The 13,739-nt window shown below is 36.0% G+C and overlaps 1 protein-coding gene across 1 annotated transcript; it reads left to right on the forward strand.

The window, feature by feature from the left end:
* The first annotated feature begins 4,002 nt into the window (after positions 1-4,002).
* On the forward strand, positions 4,003-12,711 carry AAE18 (acyl-activating enzyme 18). The gene is made up of 14 exons (XM_059573535.2): positions 4,003-4,294; positions 5,347-5,476; positions 5,596-5,855; positions 6,867-7,068; positions 8,676-8,716; positions 9,043-9,171; positions 9,289-9,362; positions 9,457-9,677; positions 10,069-10,163; positions 10,243-10,459; positions 10,743-10,868; positions 11,387-11,485; positions 11,775-11,981; positions 12,341-12,711. Exons 1-14 carry the CDS (start codon positions 4,026-4,028, stop codon positions 12,446-12,448), a joined length of 2,178 nt encoding a protein of 725 aa, XP_059429518.2. The 5' UTR covers positions 4,003-4,025; the 3' UTR covers positions 12,449-12,711.
* Positions 12,712-13,739: the final 1,028 nt, after the last annotated feature.

Raw genomic sequence — 13,739 nt, forward strand, 5'->3', positions numbered from 1 at the left:
GGTGGGGAACTTGAGGAAGCGTGCAGAGGAAGAAAAGGTTTGTGAAGAGAGAGTTGAGAGAGGAAGTTGAAATGCTCTGTTATGTGGCAAGGAGGGAAGTTGAGGATGTTTGTAAACTCGAGCCGAGTTTATTAAGAGAAAGTTCAGGCAAGTGCGCTCGAGCTATCGGTCGCAGTACCAGAAAGGATACAAGCCAAGTGCGCTCGAACGCAAATCGAGCACAAGTATCGGTCGCAGTACTAGAGAGGATACAAGCTGAGTGCACTCGAGCGCAGATCGAGCACATATCGATCGCAGTATCAGAGAGAAATTTTTTTATGCACGTGAACAAATGTGTTTGCTTGTTGTAAATCTGTTGTTGACTTGTTACAATCAGTTGGAGTTAGTTATTAGTTGTTAGAAGCTTGTTAAGCTTATAATCAAGTGTATAAATACTACTTCATGTAACTTGCAACATTTAAGTTGAATATATCATAGAATTCATTCAGTCTCTGTTTTTCATTTGTTCTTGAGTTTTCTTCCCTCTTCTTTGCATTCTTTTGTTACGAATCGCAAAGTTTGACAGAGTTCGTGATAGCCAGTACTGGCTGCTCGAACTCGGCTCGACAGAAAAGAATTTTGTAGCTGGCGGCAAGCCATTTGTAAACACGAGCGGAGTTGGAGCTAGCGAGTATTGGTTGGCTGAACTTGGCTCCTTGTAACTGCTTGAACATGGCCTGGATGATTTGAAGGCTCTGATTCTTCCACGGATTAGTGGGTGATGAGCTGGTGGCGGGAAGCACTGGTAGTGGTGTTGAGTGTTGAGAGGAGAGTACAGTGGCCATGTTCCCGTGATTGATTGTAATCGTTGGAGCCTGGAGTGGGGGGTCTTTAGAATTTAGAGGTGTCTGGAAGGGAAGATGAAGATGAAGATGAAGATGAAGAAGAGGGAATTGGGAATTGGGAAGATCTTTTCAAATATTATATTTATCTATAAAGTGAATAAATAAATCTATTTAATTAATTAGTATAACCCGAAAATATTAATTAGTAGACCTTTTGTATCAAAGATTATATCGCGACTACAAGGTCCACAGTGGCTTGCTTCCAATACAAACCCCTGCACACACTCGTGCATCAAAGTCTCCGTGTGGTCAACCCACTCTCTCACCACAATTCCTCTGTCAAGCTCCGACTCACTCTTTTTTGTCACCCACATGTCATGTTAAAAAAACTTTGATAATTAATTTGCCTCATATTTTGGGTTGTTTACATTATTTTTGTGTGTTGCCTAGTTCATATATTGTATCACCATGACTTCTTATCATTGTATTAGTAATTAGTGTGAGTGCATTACAAAATTTTAATTTTGAAAATTATTTGTCATTTCTTCTCTCCCCAACCCCCATCCCCAAAAAATCTCTTTTTACATAGTTGTTGTAGTAAATGCCATAGTGATCTTTGTCTGTTCAATTGGTTGGAACAATTTTCAGTTGCTACCAACTGTTGCGTTCTTGCAAGTATCTTCTATCCGGCACTTGGAGTTCATTAATAAATGGTTTCCAGAAGCTCATATCTAAGCGGCCAGCCCTAGTTCTATCTCAGGCTTCTTCTTGAATATTTTTCAATGTACACACCCCTCGCCCTCTTGCTGGGGACCTGCCGGTGGAAGTCTCACCAAAAATTAATTTGCCAAGAAGTAGCTTGATTAGTGTCATTATGGTATTAGGGACTAATCACCTAGGATTTGAGATGCACTTCTCTTTTATATGGATCTCTTGGTCTGCTAATTGGGTTTAAGTATCTTGAGACTAGGTCTTGAGGGACTTGAAATTAATAGTGACCCTGTTTCAATAAGACAATTTTTATAGTGATGTCTTCCTAAAAGTTGTGGTACCTGAAAGAGTGAGAAACAACGTACTTGACAATAAAATATGTTACTTACAATTTTTTTTTTTTTTCAAAAGAAAAGACAATAAAAATAAAATATTTGAACCAATAATCTTAAGTTGCTAATGACAGGGCACACGTACTTGACAATAAAATATGTGAGCCATAATCATTGAAGAGCTGTCCATGTGTGCAACTGACACATACCTCATCTTATTTAAGTATGAGTTTGGACACATGCCAATTGTTTATAATTTTAAAGGGTAATTTCACTTTACACTTCTGAATTACTACTTGATTTGAGAAAATTTTAAACTTCAAAACCTCTTAATTTGAACTCTTAAACTTTCAATTGCAATTAATTTAAATCCCTCCGTCAGATTTTAAATGTTAAAAGTGAGACAACGACGTTTATACCCCTAATTTTTTTTTTTTTTTATAAAATTTCAAATGTACCCTTAATTTCAAATTAAATTTTTTTAAAAAATATATATTATATATATAAAAAAATCACAAGGTGACCCACGGTTGGGCCACCTTGTGATTTTATTTTTTTTTCTTCAAAATTTGTTTTTTTTTTTCATTTTTAATAAGAATGAAATTGAATGGTAATTTTGTCTTTTTAAGGGTTTTAACGGCAAATATTGACACAGGGGGGGTTGAATTGATTAAAATTGAAAGTTCAGGGGTCCAAATTGATAGGTTTTGAAGTTTCTGAGAGTTTCTCAAATCGAATGATAATTCAGAGATTTAAAGTGAAGTTACCACTATTTTTAAAGTAATTGTAGTAATTTCTAGTACTGCTCAATTAAAGAAATGTGTCATTTAGCTTCTTTTTTTCAAATAATCCCATTACAAAATAAGTCACTCCGTTAGTAATTGACGTCAAAATAGATGAAAAGGTAGTGACATGCACCACATGTGACTATTTTTCTATTTAACTTCTAAAAATATACTAAAATTATTAAAACAAATAAAATGAAAAATAAACAACTAAAATAAATTAAATTGTTTTTTTTTTTAATCAAATCCCCTTTAAACCTCCCCCACCCATTTGAATTTTGGGTGGGGGCACCTAGCCTATAGCCGCCACCCTCATTTTCTCCAAGTTTTAATGAGAAAGAATGAATATTTCAGAATTTATTCTAGAAAAATATCATAATAAGTGGATTATTAGAAGGCAACGCCTCATATATATGTCCCTTAAGTATTTTGGATTTCTTCTAGAAGAATATGATAACCTCCCTCCTGAATTATTGGAAAGCACCCGAAATATAATAATATATATTTCTTTGTAAGCCCACAATGGGTTTTACAAATCGTTGGCTCACATTGATGTTCAAGCTGGAGATGTTTTCTGCTGGCCCACAAATTTGGGACGGGTGATGGGACCAGCTTCAATTTACTCATGCTTTTTATCTGGTGCAACTCTTGCACTCTATCATGGATCACCTCTTGGCCGTGGCTTTGGAAAATTTGTTCAGGTGATGGGCTTATACAATGATATACTTTCAGGGGGGTTTGACTCATACTTGAAAAGAGGAATTATGAGTCAAACCATGGAAGCCAGCAAGTGCATGAGAATGAAACCAAGGGGAACAGGCCTTTGGGAGGACCAGCCCCCTAAAGTATCCTTGGAAGAGAAACTCAACTAGCCATCTAAAGATCCTATAAAGTACTATTTTAGTTGTGATTGCTTAGAATATTTTTTTGAATTGTTGGAAATTTGATAAACATTTCTCCAGGCTTTCTTGAACAGAAAAAACATTAGTTAGGCAAGTGGTATTATGAAAAATAAGGACAGGAAAGGGGACATTTACTTGACCCTCCCGGAATGACTAGTTTCTGCGTACAAGTGTATATCAGACAGTGGGCTTTAAATATACAAAACATATTCTAGATGAAAAAAAATAAAAAAGGTTTTTAAAATCAGTTACTCAAAGACATTTAATCCTAAAATAAAAAAATAAAAAAATAAAAAAACAAAGGACCACCTCCCATCACATCTCCACCAACTCCTGCAGCTTATTTGTAGCCTACAACTTTGACAACTCAATTTTTTTATTTTTTTTTTATTTTTATTTATATATATATATATATATATATATATATACAGAAAGAGAGAGAGAGAGAGTAATGCTACACAGGGGAGGGAAATGGGGAAGAGCATTAGCGAAGTTGGAGTGGAGGAGTTGGTGGGGGCAGGACTAACGACAGAGGAGGCACATGAATTCCAAAGGGTGCTTAAAGAAGCAGTTTCTGGAGCCAAAGAGTCTGACCCAAGAGAGGTGTGGCGCCAGCTGGTGGCTCGGAGGGTGCTAAAGCCACGGCACCCACATGGCCTGCACCAGCTGGTCTACCACTCGGTCTATGCTCATTGGGACGCGTCCACCAATGGCCCCCCTCCTTACTGGTTCCCTTCTCTGTATGATTTTTGCTCCTCTCCTTCTGTCTATATATCCTCCTCTTTCACTCTTCATTGAATTGTTCTTTTCGTTGTACTTTAGTCCCTATAGTTCAACATTCATTCTAGTTGTCCCTCTATTTATTTATTTTTTTATATTGATCTGCTATTTATAAGAGGTTTGCAATGGTAGTTCACGTATGCTATATGGTATTAATATTTTGGATTTGGACTCTATAAACTGGTTTAGATGATTCTTATAGAACACGCAAAAGTGTAATTAAAAAGGATTGAAAAAAAAGAAGAAGCAATAGATCATAAAGGTGAGTTATGTGAACTTTAGATGACTCTATTGATTTTGGTGGTGTTTGTGAGACAGCTAGAACATGTTATAAGAGTGAGATTGGCGTGTTAGTGCTACTTATTGGCTCCTAGTTATGAATAACTTGGTGGGTATGTATATAGAAAGGATCAATGATGCATGCAATCTTAGGTGGGACCATAGCTGATTTAGACTGCCCAAAAATTGTTAAGATTTGCTTTAGATTCAACGGCAGAAGATGGTACTCTTCAAGTTATGAATGCATGAAACATTCTTGACCAATTCTTTAAGATGTCATAACTTCAGGTTTTGAGATTAGTCGAATTATGGAGATGTGAAATATAAGATATTTGTTAAACTGGGAGTACAAAGGAGAGTACCTTTCTACTATTTAATTGTGGGGTCTGAATAGAAGTCAATGAACTCGACTAATCAAATCTCCTTTTAATGATGCTGCTAAAAGTTGAGCTATTTACTAGTGTTTCTTTCCATGTCCTCTGGATCACTACCATAGGAACTTCGTAATGTTTATTCTTAGGTTAGCTGCAATTGGTGATAAATGTAAGCGGCATTAACTCGTGCTGCTGCTGTGGATTTTTGTCACAGAAAATTACCAGTGTGTGTGGATTCCAATGATAGGTCATTTCGATTGTGTCTTGTAGTGACTCTGAGGTTGCAGTTATTTATCTATTCAAAGAGTAAATGTCCTGATTTCTACCTCTAACTGATCCTTGTTCTTTCTGTTTTCCAGATATCAGTCTAAACATACAAATTTGGGTCGTTTGATGGAAAAGTATGGTTCAAAACTACTGGGGACATCATACAAGGATCCTATTACAAGTTTTAGCCTCTTTCAGAAGTTCTCTGTTCAGCATCCTGAGGTAAATTATTCTTTTTGTCCCTACACTTCTCGGTACATGCCACGTTTGATGCAAATTAGTATTTCAAATTAGAGGAATTGGGATTTGATTTGAATTATGTATTTGCCAACGATTTTCAGGTTTACTGGTCCATTGTTCTAAAAGAGCTTTCAGTTTCATTCTGTGGTGCCCCAAATTGCATTTTAGATGCCACAGACAAATCGAAACATGGGGGAACATGGTTTCCCGGTATAGTTTTGAATATTGCCGAATGTTGTTTGCTGCCTAGAAGTCATCCAAGGAAAGAGGATAGTAGTTTGGCTGTTGTGTGGAGGGATGAGGGTTGTGATGATTCCGATATTAATCGTATGACATTGAAAGAATTTCGAGAACAAGTAATGTATGCTCTCACACTTGATTATATTTATCCTCAATTGACTGTATCATACTATTATAAGGTGCAGTAGAAATAGGTGGTGTTTCAGTGATTTCTAAATAGAAATTATAACATAGTTCTGTATGCAAGGGAATCTAATCCTGTTTATATATATATATATATATATCGTTTTTGTTTGATTTTGGAGTCATAAAATGTTAGCCCTCAAGATCGAAATGCAACGAGTGAGTTAAAAAAAGTACACTTGGTTTTAATTCTTGAATTTTTCAACCTAAATATGTTCAAAAAGAGTGCAAGTCTGACATTACTTAATTCACATTTTATTGCAAGAAGATCGATACACATCATTACACTTCTCAATTAATTGTTAAATCTTTCATGACATACATGAGAACTTCAACCCAATTGTATATGTCAGATGTAGTAATTAAGTAGGCATCATTTGCTCTAAGTGGCAGTACCGTAACCAATCAATCTGTCTTCAAAATAAGTGATGTTTCATTTATACCCCCAAACACCCCCCCCCCCCCCCCCCCCCACCAAAAAAAAAAAAAAAGGATCAGTTCAAAACTTGCTACTAAATTGAGAAATGTCATAGATCTTAGTAATTGCCAATGAGCTCTAGCTCAAATGACATTCCATCTTTTAATGAGAAAAGGGTTGTGGGGGAGAATTGTAGGTTCTAGACCCACCAAATGAATGTGTAAAAACAAAACAATAGTTTCTTAGTAATTTGTCGGTGCAAACTCCCCTTATCTTATAAATGGAATATTTCAAAATTGTCATTCTTCCTGCCAGCACAACAGCAAAATTGCTAATCAATACTTCCAAAAAAAAAAACTAATTATGCACATGTTACTAGCTCTCATCATAGTTTTACTGGGACCTAATCAGTGTTAATGTGGTATAGAGGAGGAGTAGAGTTGTACTTAGGGGCATGCTTTGGGTTATTCTCGTTTTGGCAAACGAAGCATTGTTCCTATTAACTTCTATTTGTTGTAATGTGATTCACAGGTTGGTGGCAAATGCACTGGATGCAATATTTTTGAAGGGTGATGCAATTGCAATTGACATGCCAATGACAGTCAATGCAGTTATCATATATGTAGCAATTGTACTAGCAGGATGTGTTGTTGTATCAATAGCTGACAGCTTTGCAGCGAAGGAAATTGCTACTCGTTTGCGTGTGTCAAAAGCAAAGGGTATCTTCACTCAGGTGATCATTTACTTCCATAAATCATCTGTTGCATTAAAAATGTGGGATCACCTTGGGAAACAAGCTAAGTTGGCCTCATATGTTAAAATTGCCGATTGGCAAGTATATTTGTGTGTTAAATCGTGTTTTCTGTCTAGCAAACTCCATAAAAGAATAAGATGCTCAAAGGTGCAAAAATGGTGGTATGAACAATCAGTCTTTTGCATAGTTATTTACTTTTGAATAGAATGTGATGTACTAATAGTGTCCACTTTGATAGTCAAAGTCACTGAGTTGGAAGACCCTTACTTTTATAACATTCAAATGAACATTGTTTTGTATGATTGAGCCATTTGATAATTAATTTGGCTCATCACTGCATATGCTTATACATGTGATGTTTCTATGCATATATAGTATTTTGGGTTGTTTACATTTTTGTGTGTTGCCTAGATCATATATTGTATTAGTGTGAGCCCCAAGGGGTTGGCCCAAGTGTTGGAGGCCTTGGTCTTGAGGTATCATCCCTTCAAGGTCCAAGGTTCAACACCTCATGGGTGCAAACAATCCTTTGGGGCCACACCCCCTGGTGAAAAGCCAGCGATTTAACCAATTTCGTGTAAGGAAACTTCCTAGGGTGTGGTGCACAGGACCGGGGTTTACTCTGCAGAAGTGGGTCCGAAGGGCCCTGCCTTGGAAAGGTTCCCCGACATAAAAAAAAAAATATTGTATTAGTGTGAGTGCATTACAAAATTTTAATTTTCAAAATTTTTTGTCATTTCTTCTCCCCCAACCTCCCTATCCCCAAAAAATCTCTTTTTACATAGTTTTTGTAGTAAATGCCATAGTGTGATCTTTGTTAATTCTTGGTACGAACAATTTTCAGCTGTTTCCAGTTGTGTTCTTGCAAGTGTCTTCTATCCGGCATTTGGAGTTCATTAATAAATGGTTTCCAGAAGCTCATCTCTAAGCGGCCAGCCCTGGTTCTATCTCAGGCTTCTTCTTGAATATTTTTCAATGTACCCCCACGACCTGGTGGAAAGCTCACCAAAAATTAATTTGCCAACGTTTGTGATAAATTCGTGATAAATACCATCTTTAAGAGTTCTCCACATTTCATCTTGCTTCCTAATATTTATGGTAATTTTTAAATGTCAAGTTTCCTATTTATATTCTGTTAACCTGGCTCCTGTCTCAGTTTTGTTGTCCTTCCCCCAGCTATTAACTATAAGTAAGGTAGTGAAATTTTAAAGAAAGAAGAAGAGGTGTTCTTGACATGCAGTTAATCCTTGGAGAGTAGAGCCTTTTAGTAGTTTACTACCATTTATAGAATGTTGGACGAGGCTTGGACGAAATGTGAAAGAAAGTTGTTGAGCTTTAATATACTAGTCATGGAACTTCCCTGTGCTTTTCAAAATTGTTAAGGCAACTTGTACTTTGAGTTCTCTCCCTTGTGGGTTAGAACATGCTAAAAAAATGAAGTTGACAATTTGGCTTCAGTTGTCATGTGCTGGCTTCATGACTAAAGTAATACTTTCAATTTCGAACTAGTTTTGATATGTTTCAGTTTACATATATATATATGTTGCTTTGTTTTGAAGATTATTCTGTCTACAATTTTTATTCAGGATTTCATATTAAGAGGAGGTCGAAAGTTTCCTTTGTACAGGTAAAACTGCCATTCTATAGTAATTAAAGATAATGTGACTTTCTTTTCCCGGGCAGGTGGTAGAATTAAAGGGACACCCTAGCTGTGCATTACAAAATGCTACTTTTTTTGCACAAAAACATATGTCAAACTCCAATTTCCATTGCTTCTTGTAGGCACTTTGGGAAATTGCTTTACCACAAAGCACTTACCTAGGATGGAAACTATTACTTAGCATGTTAATTACTTTTTCTTTTCTGAAAATTATTTATCATGTCGATTGGAGTCTAGAGATGCTTATAGTACACATTTGGAATCATCATGTTTATTCTTCTTTCTCCTTGCAGTCGAGTTGTAGAAGCTGCTCCATTAAAAGCTATAGTTCTCCCTGTGATTGGGAATGAAGTAGGCATTCAGTTAAGAGAGCAAGATTTATCATGGAAAGTTTTTCTTTCTAGTGCCGATCGCCATCCAAGGTATGTGTACTACACTGGTGTGAGATTGGTTTAATGAAAATATAGTTCCATCTTTATATCATTAGGTAAAGCATGTCCAATGAATTAATTACAGTAATGGCATTCTCTTCTTGGCAGATCAAATAATTATACTCCAATCTATCAACCAGCAGAAGCTGTGACTAATATTCTCTTTTCATCTGGAACCACAGGTAGAAAAATTGCTCAAGCATATGTCTATTTCTTAGCTTGACTGTAAGATTCCTTATATCATAATCATCTTCTTTATTTGTTGGATTTCATCAGGAGAGCCAAAGGCTATTCCTTGGACACAACTTTCACCAATTCGATGTGCTGCTGATTCATGGGCTCACATTGATGTTCAAGTTGGAGATGTCTACTGCTACCCCACAAATTTGGGATGGGTGCTTGGACCCATTTTTCTCTACTCATGCTTTTTAAATGGTGCAACACTTGCACTCTATCATGGATCACCTCTTGGCCATAGCTTTGGAAAATTTGTTCAGGTGATTATGCATTAATATAATTTATGGGGCCTTTGACTTTAATTGAATTACTTGGAAAGAAAATTACGAGGCAAACCATGGGAGCCAGCTGGTGCACCAATGATAATTCTACCGTAGTTGTGAATGCTGAGAATTTTTATGAATTGTTGGTTAGTGGTGGAAATGAGATATATTTCCCACTGCTTTTTCTTGAAGAGAAAAACATTATTTAGATGAGTTGTAATATGAAAATTCAGGACAAAAAAGAGAGATTTACATTATAATCCAGGAATAATAAACTTTTGTATACAAGTATATAGAAGCCAGCCAATAATAATAACTTGTTTTGCACTAAAAGTATTACCACCTTCCATCCAAATACCATTTTAATTTTTCTATTAATTTTGTTCAGGATGCAGGGGTGACTGTTTTGGGTACAGTTCCTAGCTTAGTAAAAACTTGGAAGAGTACAGAGTGTATGAAAGGCCTAGATTGGACAAGGATAAAGTAATATCTCTTTGCACTTTAGAGAAACTATATTTGCATATAACTCAGAGAAATAGAACTTAGAAATGGATATGTGCAGATCATTTGCATCCACTGGGGAGGCATCCAACGTTGATGATGACCTTTGGCTTTCTTCAAGAGCTTATTACAATCCCATTATCGAATGTTGTGGCGGCACAGAACTTGCATCATGTTACCTCCTAGGAAGTCCACTACAGCCGCAAGTTTTTGGCGCTTTTAGCACTGCCTCGATGACAACTGGCCTTGTCATCCTTGATGAACATGGGATACCTTATGTGAGAATATTTTCTGGATGGTTTGTAGTTGAGGTTCAACATGTATATATATATATATATATATTTTTTTTTTTTGCTACTATTGCAATTACCAACCTGTCACTAGATCAGGTCACCTCGGTACCTGGTTGTACTCTGTTATTGCACTTACAGATGATGGGTAATTTCTGAGCAATTTCAACAATTCTGGTGATAATAAAAATGGACTTGGAGGAGCCAAGGCAAATGACTCAAAGAGTATATTTTATATGGATATATCTGACCTCTTTGATCTGTATGACAGCTTGATGATCAAGCTTGTGTTGGGGAAGTGGGTCTCTTCCCCATATACATGGGAGCAAGTGATAGATTGCTTAATGCTGATCATGAAAAAGTTTACTTCAAGGGAATGCCAATGTACAAAGGAATGGTATGCTTGTACCTGCCTATCGTAGAATACTTGCATTCTCACTTCTTTCTATGCATAATTGTAATGTCATTTATGATGTATTAGATAAAGACAATAGAACAAGATACCCATTTGAGAATTTTAGTTGTTTCTTCCCCAGTAAGTGGCATGATTAGTGTCATTACGGTATTAGGGACTAATCACCTAGGATATAAGATGCAGTTCCCTTTTATATGGATCTCTTGGTCTGCTGACTGGGTTTAAGTATCTTGAGACTGGATCCATAAGTTATGGGTCCTGAGGGACTTGAAATTAATAGTGACCCTGGTTCTTTAGATTTGGTGATTGTGAACTTTAGTTTTTTTAGATACCAAGTGTTTTTGTCTCACCCATAAGATAGGCAATTTTTGAACATGCATTGATGTTGCTATCAATCTTGAAGTTTGTATCTCAGAATGTGTATTGTTTTATATGTCTTACACATTACGTGATTGAAGGTTGTCTTGTATCCTTTTATAACTTGATATATGCATTGGCAGCAACTCCGGAGACATGGAGACATCATTAAAAGAACTGTTGGAGGATTTTTGATTGTACAGGGTAGGGCTGATGACACCATGAACCTTGGAGGAATTAAGGTACCACATTCACCAATGCTCTCATATTTTGATTTGATCATTTGATAATGACTCTGCTTTATGTTATGGACTAACTGGTGGAAGAGAGAGAAGTTGTAAACATTTTATCAAACATAGGTTGCATTATTTTAACTGTAAAGGAAGGCTTGACTTCTGAATCTTGCCTAATCAGCTCTTGATATGTAACACAATTATACATGAATTAACTTCAAGGGACAGAATATCAATTTTCTCTAACTTGGACTAATTTTTGAAATATTGACAACTTTAAATATCTCTTGATACACAGACAAGTTCCATTGAAATTGAGCGCGTGTGTGACCGAGCTGATGAAAGCATCTTGGAGACTGCTGCAATTAGTGTTACACCAGTAAATGGTGGTCCTGAGCAGTTGGTTATATTTGTAGTATTAAAGAAAGGTTTCAATACTGAACCAGACAAGCTGAAGAGTATATTCTCAAGGGTCATTCAAAGCAATCTCAACCCTTTGTTTAAGGTTTGACTCTCTGGCTATTCTACTCATTTCCCTTAAAGTTAATGTTCCATGGTGGTTTCCACAAATTGGCCTATAGGTTATGTTAGAATTATTTTCCCTCAAAAACTAATTTTATGAATTTATTATTTAATAATAAATGTTATTTTCAAATACATTATTACTGTGGGTGATTAAATGTGACATGTGACGTCTTGCATACATTTTGTTTATGTTAAAATCCATGATCTTGTGGTGTTGTGATTCAATTAAACAAATTGTTCATGTTTTATAATTCCGCAAATTGTCAGTGTTTTTTTTTTTTTTTTGGCAGACTATCAAGTTATTGATCAAATTTTTCCAATTCTTTAAATGATTAACAGGTGAACAGTGTTAAGATTGTTCCAGAGTTCCCCAGAACAGCTTCTAATAAGTTGTTGAGAAGGGTTTTGAGGGACCAAATAAAGATGTCAGTTCGGAGCAGAATTTAGCAGCACATCATTGTTGGGATATCAAATCTCAATGATATATTCATGTGAGGTACATTTTGTGATGCTTGAATTACTGGCCTATGTACATGGAATAAGAAAGAAATGGTTGAGATTCATGAAACATGTAGCCCTGTAATTATGATGAAAATACAATGAACTCACTTTCATAGAGTTGCAGGTTGTGCATTGCAAGTGGTTTGCAATAAAGCCTTTTGGTATCTTAGTTATTTGTATTTTTATCATAGAAGTAACATTAATTTTAAGGATGTGTGAGCATATCTCTATAAGGATATGCATGTGATGCTGTCCAGCAACTTAAAAGGATGTGGGACAGGAAGCTGTGGTTGAATTTAAGTACACAAACAATCGTGGTTTCATACGGCCCAGTAAATAAAAACGTGATCCCATATAAATTTAGTCTAAATTTTATACTAGAATTGATGATATTTGTTGATTGATAAAAGAACAATTGAAAATAAAACATCAGTTCAATATTCAAACTTACATGAATTATCAAATATTTTTGAATTGTGCCAATGATCGGTAAGTACCAAAAGAACAATTGTCTACCAACTTGTTTATCGAGTTGTTATACTTGCGCATACTCCTCCCGTTTATGCATTTTTAATCATGAATATTGTCAAAACTAGGCCTTGTAACAAAATTAAATATGAGTTTCTGACTAATTGTTTGATGTACATCGAAAGAAAAATTGTTGCGAAATTTAATACAAATTAATCATATATGATTTTCGAGATCTAAAAGGACGACATATTCCATTTTGATAGGTTAAGAATTTCAAGAAAGAGAGAGAGAGGGCCAACCATAATTGCAATTTTCTTCTTTTACTTATTTCTGAAAGAGGAAGGGGCGCTCCTAGTAGGTGTACCTTTTCACTCCACGCATCAATGTGTAAAGTAATGTCTTTGTGGAGTATGATACAAACTTTGAGTATAACTTATTATTCAAAACCAGCTTGTAAAGGGAGGGTGTCCGAGAGCTTATATACACATGGTTACGATTGTACTTGAGCCGTCCCCAAGGGGTAGCTCAATCGGTCGGAGATCATGCCTTGTGAACCGGAAGTCACTAGTTCGAATTCCCATTCTCTCCCCTTGTGCAGACATGTAAAAAAAAAAAAGTATTTGAACCATGTGGGCCACTTAAGAACTTAACATACTATCATACTCCGCATCGAGCATCCGCGATAATCTACTCTATAAACATTGATTCAATGGTAGTCATTTCTTTTTCAAGCCATACTCGACGTAGTAACTCTGATACCAAATAA

This window comes from Corylus avellana, chromosome 8 (assembly GCF_965113065.1).
Source record: "Corylus avellana chromosome 8, dhCorAvel1.hap1.2, whole genome shotgun sequence".
Taxonomy (NCBI): Eukaryota; Viridiplantae; Streptophyta; class Magnoliopsida; order Fagales; family Betulaceae; genus Corylus; species Corylus avellana.

Bases quoted from the DNA above. Each gene is read 5' to 3' on its own strand.
- AAE18 (XM_059573535.2), top strand. From the start codon at position 4,026: ATGGGGAAGAGCATTAGCGAAGTTGGAGTGGAGGAGTTGGTGGGGGCA. The intron at 4,295-5,346 runs GTATGATTTTTG...TCTGTTTTCCAG, and splicing joins CCTTACTGGTTCCCTTCTCT to ATATCAGTCTAAACATACAA. The intron at 11,982-12,340 runs GTTTGACTCTCT...AATGATTAACAG, and splicing joins ATCTCAACCCTTTGTTTAAG to GTGAACAGTGTTAAGATTGT.